At 41.4% G+C, this 13,809-nt stretch overlaps 1 protein-coding gene across 1 annotated transcript; it reads left to right on the top strand.

Moving 5' to 3' along the window:
- The first annotated feature begins 2,559 nt into the window (after positions 1-2,559).
- On the top strand, positions 2,560-10,593 carry prkaa1 (protein kinase, AMP-activated, alpha 1 catalytic subunit). Its single transcript, XM_069700791.1, has 9 exons — positions 2,560-2,735; positions 5,330-5,471; positions 7,158-7,251; positions 7,520-7,664; positions 8,593-8,680; positions 8,807-9,031; positions 9,135-9,654; positions 9,748-9,874; positions 10,296-10,593. Exons 1-9 carry the CDS (start codon positions 2,639-2,641, stop codon positions 10,577-10,579), a joined length of 1,722 nt encoding a protein of 573 aa, XP_069556892.1. The 5' UTR covers positions 2,560-2,638; the 3' UTR covers positions 10,580-10,593.
- The last annotated feature ends 3,216 nt before the right edge of the window (positions 10,594-13,809 follow it).

The raw sequence follows: 13,809 nt of genomic DNA, 5'->3' as shown, positions 1-13,809 counted from the left end.
GATGGTGCAGTGGTTCAGCAGACTGTGACTAATTAAACAGTCATAGAAATACACTTAACTTTGGTTTGTAGTCCTGTATTGAAAATTACACATTCAACCTTTTCGAGACTTGCAGGTAGTTTGGTTAGTTTTGCATAAACGCTCAAAACTTGCCTGCCCTCTCTTTTCATGTTTTGAACAAACACTTTCATTTGAGATTAATGTTTACTCTTTGTCTTGTGTGGTTGGTGCGTGCGGGGGCCTTAAATCATCACATGTACAAATCCAAAGTCCACTTGAGCCACCTTGGTGTCAATCATTGGACATATAGAGAGTAATAAATATAGTTATAAATGCAAATGAAAACTACCGACCAAACTGTTTATGCCATGGAGTGTCCTGTTTCGCAAGAGGCTGTCACAGTCATTTGGATATTATTTGAACCCACAGGTCTGAGCTGTTACACTCCTGACCTTTGACCTACTTTCTACAATAAATGAAAAAAATGATTATAAAAACAAAACCAGAAACCAAAAAAGGATTTGACGCAGTACCTATGCAATGAGTTTGAATGCTCAAACCTAGAATTACCTGTCTGCAAGCCTCTCTACTCATTTTAAGCAGCCTGTTCTGTCACAGGTAATAACGAAGACCAAGACTGAAATGCAGCCACCAGGTGTCGCCACTGAGACATGAGCTGAAAAAAATGTGAAAAAGAAGACTTCACATCAGTCCTCACACATGACCAGATTAATCCAAATCTATTACAAATCTGTCCCCAACTGTAGATGACAACTAGTTCTCTACAGCTGAAGAGGTGACTTGATTATTTGGCAACAAATTTGATTGAAAAGGAATCATATAAGACTTTAATATCTGTGACATTATATCCCGAATTTGATGGGTTTTGACTTGGTCAGATAAAAACAAACATTTTCCACCATTTTATACACTTCCATTACTATTCTGAAATACATTTTCAGATTTATTGATAATAAAAAAACTGTTGAAGGTGGCCTTACAGTATTTCAATTAATAATTAATACAAGTTTACCTGAGGTTTTCTGTGTTTTAATAACTTGAAAAACCAAATTTGATTTTTTTTTTTTTTTAAACAAAACAACTTCAATGAACAAGAAAGTGCCAAAAGATGGATGAGGGAAGAGTTCTCTGAGTATTTGCAGTTGATCAAATTAGACAGACCTGACTGATCTTTTAGGGCTCCTGTGTCGTTTGTTTTGCTTGGTTTGGTAATCCAGCTTCATCCTTAAACGTTCATTTAATAAATGAGAGCAGAAACAGAGCTAAACTTTGTACTGAAGATTATCTTGTGTTCTAAAATGAAGAAAACAGTGTATGAAACTTTCATTTTAATGAAACCAGCATTCACACACGCAAACATACACAAAGTGACACTGACAAGGACTGTTGCTACCAGCTGTTAGTTCCTACCAGGCGTCTCGAGGGAGTCGTGGCAACTGTTCACCAGGCCATTCTTTCTTTATTAATCACTCGCTGAATGACTGACTGAAACCTGTATTTGTTCAGTCTGTACTTTAGGTTATGCTTTGTTCTTGAAAAAAAAAAGTCTCCAAAGTTATGTAAGTCATCCTTCAAGGTTCATTATGCCATTTTTTTTGTTGTTGTTGTTGTTATGATACGAGGAGTCCTTTGCAGGATTTATCACAATGCATTCACAGATTTGGTCATGCATTACTGTCAGTGGGCAATTCTGGTTGATGTTCAGTTCATTGTTATTCAGTGTGTGTCTATGAGGATGCACTCTTAAGACTCTTTACTGTGTCTTGAGAATCAAGGAAGTCTTTTCTTTTCTGATTTTTGTTTTAAATCTTTTTTGTGCCTGTTTGTATCAGAGAGATAGTGAGCTAACTGCAAACATGCCAATAACAGAAATCTCTCAAGCTGGATAGTTTTTGTAGACAACAGACAGCAGTACAACTGAGTCGAGTAGCTCGCTTTCACAAAGCTTTAATCAAAGCTGCCAAAGGATGCACAAATTTGTAGTTTTTTGTTGTTGTTGTTGTTTATTTACTTTTATCTTTAAACGTTTTGATTGTTTGTTATTATTTTGAGTTTTGATTTTGTTTCCAGCAAAAAAAAAAAAAAAAACAGCCTGGTTTCATTACAATAAAAATATAACCCACCACAGCTGCCATAGTACTTTAAAAAACACCATATTTGTCGCTCGTACCTATATTCAAAGCGCTGTGTTTATCTTTCTCTTTGAATAAATAACATTACAGTTGTTTATGTTTGGTGCTGAAATCTCGTTCCACTTCTCACGTTTCATTAATTATCACACGGATGCCCAATGCACAGTTTGTTTGTTTTCCCCTCTCTATTCACAACTACAAGAGAAAAGTTGCAACTATGATTAGTACCCCGAAAGCTGCGATTTCCTATTTTTCCTAGGAGCGTTTGAAAGCGGCAGCCTTTTACGTCGCCTACGATTTTGACGAATCGCGCGAGAAGCCGGGGCGCCTCCCCTCCCTCCTCCACCTCCTCCTCCTCCTCCTCCTCCTCCTCCTCCGTGCGCGCAAGCGGAGCCGCCGCCACTGTCGACGCGCACCGAGCGGAGTCCGGGTCCATCTCCGCCCGCAGACAGCTTGAACCCCGCAAGCAAGGCCACTGCGGGAAGATGGCGACGGAAAAAACGAAACATGAAGGAAGAGTTAAGATCGGACACTACATCCTCGGAGACACGCTCGGAGTGGGGACGTTTGGGAAGGTTAAAGGTACGCGCGGCTTTTTTTTTTTTAATTTTTTTTTTTTTGTGTCTCGGCCGTTTCTGCCAAACGGAAAGATGGTGGCGGTGGGGAGCTTCTTTTTTTTTTTTTTTTTTTTTTTTTTTTTATTATTTTAGCTTAGCTGCTAATTTAGCCTGCTAGGAAAGCTAACTCGCAAAATCCCAACTCGTGCGCGTTTTTTTTTTGTTTTGAGGGGATGTTTAGCCGCAGTTGTCAGCGACGACAACACAAGGCAAGTTGTTTTTGTTGTTGTTGTTGTTTTTCCCAAGAGCATTAGTTTATATTTGTTCGTGAGTATAGGAGTTGGCGTCGGTCGCCTTTGCGAGCCAACAAGTCGCTTGTCAAGACGAGACACCGGGAAGTAAAAAAAAAAAACCCGTCTCCGCTGCTGTCAGCGCGAGCTGAGGACCAAATGAATTAGGAGCTTTCGTGTCGTTTTATTATTATTATTATTATTATTAATAATTTTTTGGAACATAATGAAAGAAAGTTTTGTAGCTTGGCGTTACATTTGGTGTTAGCTTCCTTTTCTTTAAAAAAAAAAAAGTAGTGTTTGACATCCTATTGAAGAACTGTCTATCTGGTAGTGGGACAAACCGAGTAAGACGCTTAATGCTGTCGGTCCACGGGGAGGGACACCTGTGTCAATATGCTGCTTGACTTGTATCAACACGTTTTGCACTAAAATCCCTATTGCAATCCCCAAAACGTGTGTATTTGCTCTGATTCATCTTGTAGTTCCTTTTATTTTTTATTTTTTTTGCAGTGTAGGGAAATTAAGCAGTATTTGGGGGGAGGCAACTTTTCTCCACATTGTTTTTTTAATATTTTTTTTTATAAATACAATATTTTGGGGGCACTTTGTGTACATTTTAACGTGGAAATAAAAAGCTTACCATGACTGTTGCAATGAAAAGAGTGCACTTATCCTAGTGTAGAGATTATATAATCTAAATATGAGGGAAAAGCAGGAGGCAATTTTAACTTTATGCTTTTATATAGTACGTAGTAGCCTTCTCGTATGTAAAATGCATAACTTAATGGCAAAATTGCCTGATCTCTACCTGGTTATCGTAGTGTGAACAGCAGCACTGCATGTGTGAGTGTGTGTTAAGAGACGGAAATCCAAATTTAATCACATGATGGTTTAATGTAGGATTAGAATACTTTGCTTGTCAGTGTAATTGAATATTCACATCTTCATATCTTATATATATATATATATATTTATTTATTTACCCCTCAGGCAGTTTTCAGGGCATATGCCCTTTGCCACTCTTAATGTCCCACGCTGGCTAGAAACATCTGAACAAGCCCAAATATACCCAAATGAAGTGACCCAACCACTCCCTTTCCAAAACAACACAGTCAGAAGAACCACTAGCTCTGTTTACAGTCAGTTAATTCCCTGTGAGTCATCTCTCTGCACTCACTTTTTAGTTGTGAGGGAAAGGGCTGGAGTAGTTGCTCTGTGATTATGGCCTTGATTACTGAAGACTTAACGGTTCACTACCGAAACAATTGGTAAATCAAAAGCAGCTGCACTAACTCCCATGTGCAAATGTCCCGTCTTCCCACCATCTATTCAGATATCATCATATTTTTTTTTTCCTCGGTGTGGAAGCTTTGTTCTGATATATGTTTTTGTTATGTTTATATACTTTGTCCTGACTGGCGCTGTTGCATATCGCTCTGTTATGAAATCTGTACAGCTTCAGTTATGATTGTTTTAACTCCAACTGTAGGATTCCCTCGTTGTCTTTCGGTACATCTCAGAAACCTTTGTTGTTGCTACACCGTTTCGAAACGGACTAACTAAACCACATCCTCAACACAAGAAGATATTTGTTGTATCAAGTTAATTGTTTGCCTTGAGGATCGACTAAGTTACAGCCACGTATCTCGGCCTTAAACCAATAATTCCTGTCTTACAGTCGGCAAGCGGTTGCTAATAGTGACTCTGTATTGCCGCTAATCTCTATAGAGCGTGTTATTATGCTTTAGTTTATTGTTTTGGTTGTCTTGCCTGCAACTTTACTTCTGCAAAAAGCCACGATAAGCCCCCGGCACGCTGTATCTCTCGCACCAAATGTCCCTAAATGACTAATTCAGGGGCTTTAAAGGACCAGATAATTCCCTCTGCATCGGGTGTGGAGTTTGAAACGGAGCTGAAAGGACTGTGAATGTTGGACTTGCATTCATCTTGTGCTGCTGCATGACTCTAAATAAATGATACGGTTGGTCTGTGTTTGCTCTGTTTTAAAGAAGCAGCTGTTTGCCAACAGGTTCGCCAAATCACATTTATAATCATATTTATACAAAGTATAATTATAATACTACTTGGTCAAAGTTTTGTTTGCACTGCCTTTTAGTAAAAGTAAACAGTGAAAGCAGTCTTAAAATGACGGTTTCTCTTAATTCCTGTAAAACTATTTTTATACATGTGGTTTCTCCTTATTGTTGCAGTAGTTTTGTATTGTTCTATAATATTTGCTGCTATAATTGTAGTGTTTTTCATCGTTTAAATGCCTGTGGTTTGTAACTGGTATTACCCATGCACTCTCATTCTGTTTATCCTGCAGTGGGCCAACACGAGCTTACCAAGCACCAAGTGGCAGTGAAGATCCTGAACAGGCAGAAGATCCGCAGCTTGGACGTGGTGGGAAAGATTCGCCGCGAGATCCAGAACCTCAAGCTATTTAGGCACCCTCACATAATTAAACTGTAAGTCCTAGATTACATCCTGCTCACTGCTCCATAATCCCCCCGCCGCCACATTAATGCCACCCACTGAGCTATTTCTAGCCTTTAATGGTGTTTTAGAATACAGCCATCTAGGACGATATCAGTCTGACCCAGTCTCCTCTCCCATCAGGTTTTGGTGCAGTATTTCCTGTTTTGTTTATCCCCACTTTTGTACTTTTACTTGATTGCACAATAGTGTATTATCAGTCTTTATCAAGGCTTGCTGTGTGACCTCTTCTTCTAAAATTAGTACTCACTAAATGTGCATTTACTTTGTAATCTCATGGGTCTATAGGGCAGTTTTATTTGAGCAGAAAGGAACAGTCACTTCTAATCCCAGTTTATTATGTTGTCAACGCTAACAACATCTACATAAAATGAAGCAAATAAATGAGTAACTGACATTCTGAACAAGTCATTGTTTAACGTTTCTGTCTGAGCGGACGTGACACTAATCAGGTCAATTCAGTAAGCTACTGCTGCTTTAGCACACAGGTGCATCAAGAAGTGATGGTGACTACTTCTAGGCTGAAGCAAACACTTTCATCTAGTAGTACACACAATGCCATCAAGGTACACTGTTGATGAAAGAGGCGCCGATCTACAAATATTATTAGAAAGTTGCCGGGGGAGCTCCCTGCCAGACATGTGGACGGCCAAAGGACCAAGGCCACAGTTGCAGGGTTTATTAAACTGACTGGGGGGTGTGACTAACGGCCTGAAATACCAGTTCCATGTCATGCGTGCACAAGAATGTAAACTGCGTGCATATTTGAGAGATCCCATCTTTGACAGGGTGCACAAACCACTGGAGGCAAAGTGCATCACACCGCCTGCCCAGTCTGAATAATAACAAATGGAGCAATGTGACCGTAAAACCGCTCCATTTATCCCACAGGAGAGTTTGTAGCAATTGTGACACATCACATGGACAGTTGGTCAACATCTGCTGAACTTTTAAGACACGTTTGTTCCTGTGGACTGTACCACAATCATTATGGCCTTTACCCTTAGACTGGGTAAAAGTTGTTTTATCCGTCCAGCCATCCTCAGCATGCGTCTCCCTCTCTCTAGCAATGGCAGGTATATTATGATATGGGACTTTATGATTGGTGCCACTAATGGACTGGAAGGATAGGCAGAAAAACAAGAAGACGGTTTAAAGTTACCAAATCTAATTTGAAATGCTGTTTCCATATTAGGTTTCTTTAGTACGTATGAGCAGCAATGTGGGCAGCCCGGTGGTGCAGTGGTTAGCGTTGTCGCCTCACAGCAAAAAGGTTCCGGGTTCGAATCCGGTCCTGGCCCTTTCTGTGCGGAGTTTGCATGTTCTCCCTGCGCTTGCGTGGGTTCTCTCCGGGTGCTCCGGCTTCCTCCCAACGTCCAAAAACATGCTCCTCCTGCCCACATGCCTAAGTGTCCTTGAGCAAGACACTGAACCCTACATTGCTCCCGATGGTGTACCATCAGTATGTTGTAAGTTACTTTGGATAAAAGCGTCAGCGAAATGAAATGTTCCACATAACACAGCTGTATTTGAGTGTAGCCTCAGTTAATGGCACACATTCCTATTTTTCCTTGCGTAAAGGATGAAATAATGACTTTTCACTTTCTGTGTTGTCTCTGAAAACTAACATGACTTTGACTTTGTGTTCATCCCTGCAGGTATCAGGTTATTAGCACCCCGACAGACATCTTCATGGTGATGGAGTACGTCTCAGGAGGAGAGCTCTTCGACTACATCTGCAAAAATGGAAAGGTAATACACTGTAATACTGGAAGCAGACTTGTATATTGATGTGCCCCATTCGCTGACGCTAAATATTTGATCATTAGTGAGATAACCAGGACAGAGAGAAGTATCACGGGCTTGTTGTAACTGTCAGCACGCGGCGGAGATACACGAACGTTTTAACCACAAATCAACAGTGGCTGGAAAATAGATCCAAACACTGCTTAGTCAGCAGGGATGTGCTAACTGACTCACAGAGAAGATCACACCTAAAGGATCATTTCTGCTCTGACAGTTGGATGAGAAGGAGAGCCGCCGACTGTTCCAGCAGATTATTTCAGCAGTCGACTACTGCCACAGGCACATGGTGGTGCACCGCGACCTCAAGCCTGAAAATGTGCTGCTTGATGCACACATGAACGCCAAGATTGCAGACTTCGGTAAGTATCGTTCAGTCGTCAACATAGGCCTGTTGACACGGCGCATTTCTTAAACATGGTACTTATGGACACAAAGGTAAAAGTTTTTGACAACTCGCAGCACAATGTTGTTATGTGCTGATCCCAGTTTGGTGTCCCGTGAGCATGAGGACACGCATCCGTGCACGAAAGCAGCAACGGCTCGGAAAGCGTAGCCATGTGTCAACAAAAGCGAGGACGACGAAAACTTGATTGCGAGTAAACATGAACATAAACAATCCAGATTTCAGGACGGTGATACATTTTTAAGCCTGGAGGGACGTACACAGCAAACCGCGGTTAGGAAACGCTGAATGTAAATGTGCTAATCTTGCGAAGCACAAACGCAAACCTAGTTTTCAAAGGCAGACTTTCACCTCAAGTGACTCAGGCGATGTGCCGAATGGTGTTGCGTCTTATCTTAAGCCGGTCTACCTTCACTCGTTTTTTTTTCTACATTATTTGGCCTCTTTAAATATATTTGTGTTCTGCTGCTTCTCTGTGACTCATTTTCACTTTGCTGGGAGGCTGAGTTCGAGCTGCAGCGACTGCAGAAGCAGAATTTACAAGATATTAGGGGAACGATATTAATTCTACTTAATAATTTAGCTAACACGGACTACAACACTCCCATCTTCACCTGCATGGCACCTTGTTCTAAGATTAATCACACTGACGCCAGCAGGATGAGATAAGAGCATTTTGAGACATGGCGTATGACAGGTAAAAGCTTAGGTAAGAGACTTTTAGTTGAACCTGGAACCAAAGTAGGAGCAGCTTTAAAATCCCAATCCAAGGGGCAAGTGGCATCAAAACATGTTTTTGTGCAGTAAGTACATCATATTTTTTTTATTCCACGGGCACTTAAAATCCTCGTGTATGCTTTATCACATTGTCAAATGCTCTTCAGGTTTGTCAAACATGATGTCAGACGGCGAGTTCCTGAGGACAAGTTGCGGTTCTCCAAACTATGCTGCTCCCGAGGTCATCTCAGGAAGGTAAATGTTCTCGTTATTGGTTTATTTTTTGGGTGATCAGATGCTGAGATTCCAACAGAATTCTGTAACCATTCTCCCATTATGATGACGATCCCTTCACGATCGTGTCTTTTTACTCGTCCTCAGGTTATATGCTGGTCCAGAGGTGGATATCTGGAGCAGCGGGGTCATTCTCTACGCCTTGCTGTGCGGCACGCTGCCCTTCGACGACGATCACGTGCCAACGCTCTTTAAGAAGATCTGCGACGGGATCTTTTTCACCCCGCAGTATCTGAACCCTTCGGTCATAAGCCTCCTTAAACACATGCTGCAGGTGGACCCAATGAAAAGAGCCACCATCAAAGAGATCCGGTAAACAACCGTCTCATCCTTCTCGTCCAGGCTGTGAATCAAGATTATCTTTGGGATGACAATACCTGTTTAACTACCAAAATAATTTCCCCCCCCCCTACAGAGAGGACGAGTGGTTCAAACAAGACTTACCCAAGTACTTGTTCCCCGAGGACCCCTCCTACAGCAACAACATGATCGACGACGAGGCCCTGAAGGAGGTTTGCGAGAAGTTTGAGTGCACAGAGGAGGAAGTCCTGGCCTGCATATACAGTCGCAACCATCAGGATCCGCTGGCCGTGGCCTACCACCTCATCATTGACAATCGTCGCATCATGAACGAAGCCAAGGATTTCTACCTGGCGTCCAGCCCTCCCGACTCTTTCCTCGACGACCAGCTCCTGACGTCGTCCGGTGCGGCCGTGGCCGGCATTGTTAAGCCCCACCCCGAGCGCGTCCCCTTTCTCGTGGCGGAGACTCCGCCCAGGCCTCGCCACACGCTTGATGAACTGAACCCCCAGAAGTCCAAGCACCAAGGCGTTCGAAGGGCCAAGTGGCACCTGGGAATCCGCAGTCAGAGTCGACCCAACGATATCATGTCGGAAGTGTGCCGTGCCATGAAACAGCTGGATTACGAGTGGAAGGTGAGGAAGAGGGTTACGTGACATGAAAACTGGGATGATGCGCGACAATTTGTCGGTAGCCAAATACAGCTGTCATTTTCATACCTCCTCCAGGTTGTGAATCCATATTATCTACGCGTGAGAAGGAAGAATCCTATTACCGGGATGCAAACCAAGATGAGCCTTCAACTGTATCAGGTGGACAGTAGAACCTACCTCCTTGATTTCCGTAGCATAGACGGTAAGTTTACCCTCCGTTTGATGTGTGGAAGTGGGTTGTAAAGCAATCTTAGAAATGGTCAGATTTACGAAGCTGGATAAACGCAAAGCAGCACATGAGCCCAACAAAGTTGGTTGTTTTTTTTCCACAAATGGACAAGACGAAGTTATCATTCCGTAGTGTCCCGAGGGCTCGGCTACCAACCTGCTAGCATTGCAATAGCAGCCGGCTTGCTAACAAACCTGTCGGCGGCAGTGTCAGTTGTTGTTTATTTAAATGTGGCGTTTCCTTGTTGAGGGATAAATGTTTCGCTGTGACAGCCATGTCGGCCGCGAGGAGGATCACGTTATTGACTCCGAATAAAGGATTGTTCCAACTTTTACTTGAATTATTTAGGACTCGATCCCGACCTTAATATAACGTCTCGTGTCGTGTTTTTCAGACGATATGTTGGAGGCGAAGTCTGGAACTGCTACCCCTCTCCGCTCCGGGTCTGTGGGCAACTACCGCACTACTCTTAAGAACGATGTGGACGGGGCGGACGTCGCAGCTTCGTCCAGCACCGTTCCCCTCACCAAGGCTCCGGAAGGCTCCCTAGCGTCATCGTTGACCTCATCCATCGACTCTACGGGAGGCGGGGACAACACGACGGTCCCCCGACCGGGAAGCCACACCATCGAGTTCTTTGAGATGTGTGCAAATCTTATTAAACTACTTGCACGATAGCTTGCAAAACAATCGCTAGCCTTTTTTTTTTTTTTTCCTCTCCGAGTGTCTTCATAGCAATAAGCATGCAACCGATCGATTCATGGCTTGGTTCGTCCCGGCTGAGGATGAAGGGATTGTTCCATGGCACTGATGCAGGTTGGCGTTCCCTAAGCTGAAGGGGATGCACACCGAGCTGACCGGGGACGTAAGGGGTTATTTGGAAAGACGAATGACCAGCTACTTAATTAGCTAGGACAGAACAACAGTTAGGAGGAGGAGGGGAGGGGGGGTTTACAATTTCCGGATCAATTTAATAGCAAAATGTCCACATCCCACCTGTTCATATATGCGCAAGTGATTACACTGAATTTTTCTGTACTGTAGCCGGTGCGCACTGCTTTCCAGTACAGAGAACAAGATTGCGTTTCTGCCTGCGGAGAAGGAAGCCACGCGTTGGTGTTTTTTTGAATTTGGGTGGCAGTCGTAGGATGCAGGAAGCACTTTTGCACAAGTTTCTTTTATTTCCTGCTGCTCTTGTTTTTTTTTGTTTTTTTTCTCTTGAGTGGGGATCAGAAGTGCTGCAGACGTATCGGGTGGGATGGGGGGGGGGGAGGAGCGCCGCTGCACTGCGCTATAACCAGGGGGGTCGTGCCCATCACATTCATTGGACTCTGAGAGAGTGCAGTGACCCCTGTATTTCTGTCTTCTGTCAGGGACAACAGAACGCTTCATCACAATTATGTTAGGTTTTATTTTTTTTTGTGAATCCGCGTCGTCAAAGACAAAATTGTCATGGTTTTGTCCTTGTTGTAAAAAAAATTTGTTTGAATTTGTCTGTCCCCTACATTTTTATATATAAAGACGTGAATATATTTATCAGTGTGTTAAGTGGATGAAGTGTTGGTTCTAATGGAAATTGAATATTTTTCTTTTTCTTTCTTGCATTAAGATCTATTGCTGGATGGTATATATTTTCCTTTTTTTTTTTTTACTGTCTGGTTTTTAAATCAATATCACAGTTTTGTTTCCTTCAATCACAATTATTCTGATACTTGATTGTCTTTCCAAATAACTATAGCCTGCTTCTACCATATAAGAGGTATTTTGCCATGACAGTCAAAATCTAGAAATATATCATTTTCAGTGTCACGTATTACAATGACAAGTTGATTTTCTTGATTTTTGTTTTTGTTACATTTTCTTTACTCCTCGCTTTTTTTTTTTTTGGGATTAATGAATTGGATTTGAGTATGATTACTGAGTGAAATGCCTTTTTAGCCTACATTCATTTCTTAAAATGCCAATCCATCACACATATATAGGCCTCAGGGCTTGAGTAGTAGCAATTACATGCAGTGCATGGACAGTGTCTGTTGGCAGGTGAATACATCCAAAATGGTGTCATTTTGGGACATGTTTGTGTTTTGATTTGCCCCACACATTCCCTTGAAGGTTGACGTGAAACAAAGGTTTACATGTGTTTAAACCTGAAACAGACAAAAGCCCTGTCGAGTAGATAACAGCTCTGCTTACAGAAAAAAAAAAAAAAAAAGACACGCGAGCGTTAAGATCACAAATGGGTGGCTGATTTATATTTGATAACAAAAAGTCAGACAGAACACGACACTTTCCACTCACTAAGTCTTAGATACGTCTTTATTTGCGAGTATGATGCGTCTCTCTATGCCCTGTCCACAGTCTTAAAGTTTCAAGTGGTGTCTGTCTGGCTGCCTTATCATCATCGTCATCATCAGTACTGTTCATCGGTTTTTATGTTGGTAAAAGTTGGACTTCAGTTCTGGTCAGAATTATTGGCACCTTTTGCAATTGTAAGGGCTAAAATCCACCAATTATAGTGTCACGAGTTAAAGGTAGACTGTTTATTCTAAGCATTAGGGACTACAGAAAAAAAATTAAAAAAAAAATCTTAATATCGAAACTTAAAATAAACATCTAATTAAGAGTGTTGCCAAACTATTGTAGACATCAGTACCTGCTCCCTATTTTTTATTAATAACAACAGGAATACCAAAGCAAATTTAGAAGGTCAATCGGTGTCTCATTTGTCATCTTCAGTCAATTAAACCAGGACTTGAATCAGAAATTTAAAGTTTGATTTGTTTTTATTAGAACGTGTTAGCAGTTTAGCTCTCCGCAGCTTTAAAATCAAAAGGATCTCATTTTATATAATTTGCATCTCAGAGATATAAATCAGCAAAAATTGGTAAGTGTGACAATAATCGTGATCATCTTGCGTCTCCTGCTGCCCGGCGGGGCAGGTTTGGACTGAAATATTTAGTTGATATTTGACCTTTACGTCTCTTGTTTTTTTTGTTTTTTTTTCCAGTAAAATTTTTTTGTAAAATTAAACATTTGTAGTTTTAAAGGGCAGTTGCAAGTTCTGATTACAAAGACTTTTCATGGCTTACATGAGGGGTTTTGTAGGGGAGATGAATGTGTGCAAAAAAAAAAAAAAAAAAAAAGGAAACTTTTTGTCCGTTTATGGAGTCTTGTCCTCGTGGACTGTCCGGTTCAGTATCTGTTTGAACTGCTTCAAAGAAATATTGTTCTATTTTTGTTTGGTGTGTAAGAGGACCCTATCAGATCGACCAATGTAAATCTGAATGGACAGTGTTGAATCAGAATCATTTGTATACACAACTGCCTAATAAACTGCTAAATTGCACACATTTCTGCTGAGGCCTGTCTTTATGTTTACAGTATTTCAACAGGAAAATGAAGCCGCATTAATCTGAAATATTTAACATCATTCATGCAGTAAACAAAGATAAAGGAAACTTATTATTTGCTTTTCCTAATGTTGATCATTTATTTACTGAATTAAGTAATATCCAGCTGCAAGGAGAAAAGATCATCCACTACTTCAAATCAAGTCTTTCATGTTGAATCTATATAAATTTATAGTATTTGAAGCCTTCAGCTCAACTTTTGAATGAGGTTCGTATTTCTTTAAAACGCAACGTAAACATTTGAATAGCTTCCGGGTCATGCTGCTTTCACGTGCTACCAGCAGAATAGGAGAAACGGACTTGGTAGCAGTCACGTTTAGTTATAGGTAGTAAACTAAAGTGCAAACCTTATTCACAGCAAATTAACTGCTAAAATTAGCTACATTTCTCTTTTCACATATTTCCAACAGTTAGTTGTCAAATAAACCGGACTCAAACAATCAGTTATATAAAATATAAAACAAGATGAATGAATTGCAGCGCTGTTAATATTGGATT

This window comes from Brachyistius frenatus, unplaced genomic scaffold (assembly GCF_029030835.1).
Source record: "Brachyistius frenatus isolate BFR_SWC_R1_liver_20210118 unplaced genomic scaffold, ASM2903083v1 Contig_35, whole genome shotgun sequence".
Classification (NCBI taxonomy): domain Eukaryota; kingdom Metazoa; phylum Chordata; class Actinopteri; family Embiotocidae; genus Brachyistius; species Brachyistius frenatus.
This window is presented reverse-complemented; position numbering and strand designations above follow the sequence as displayed.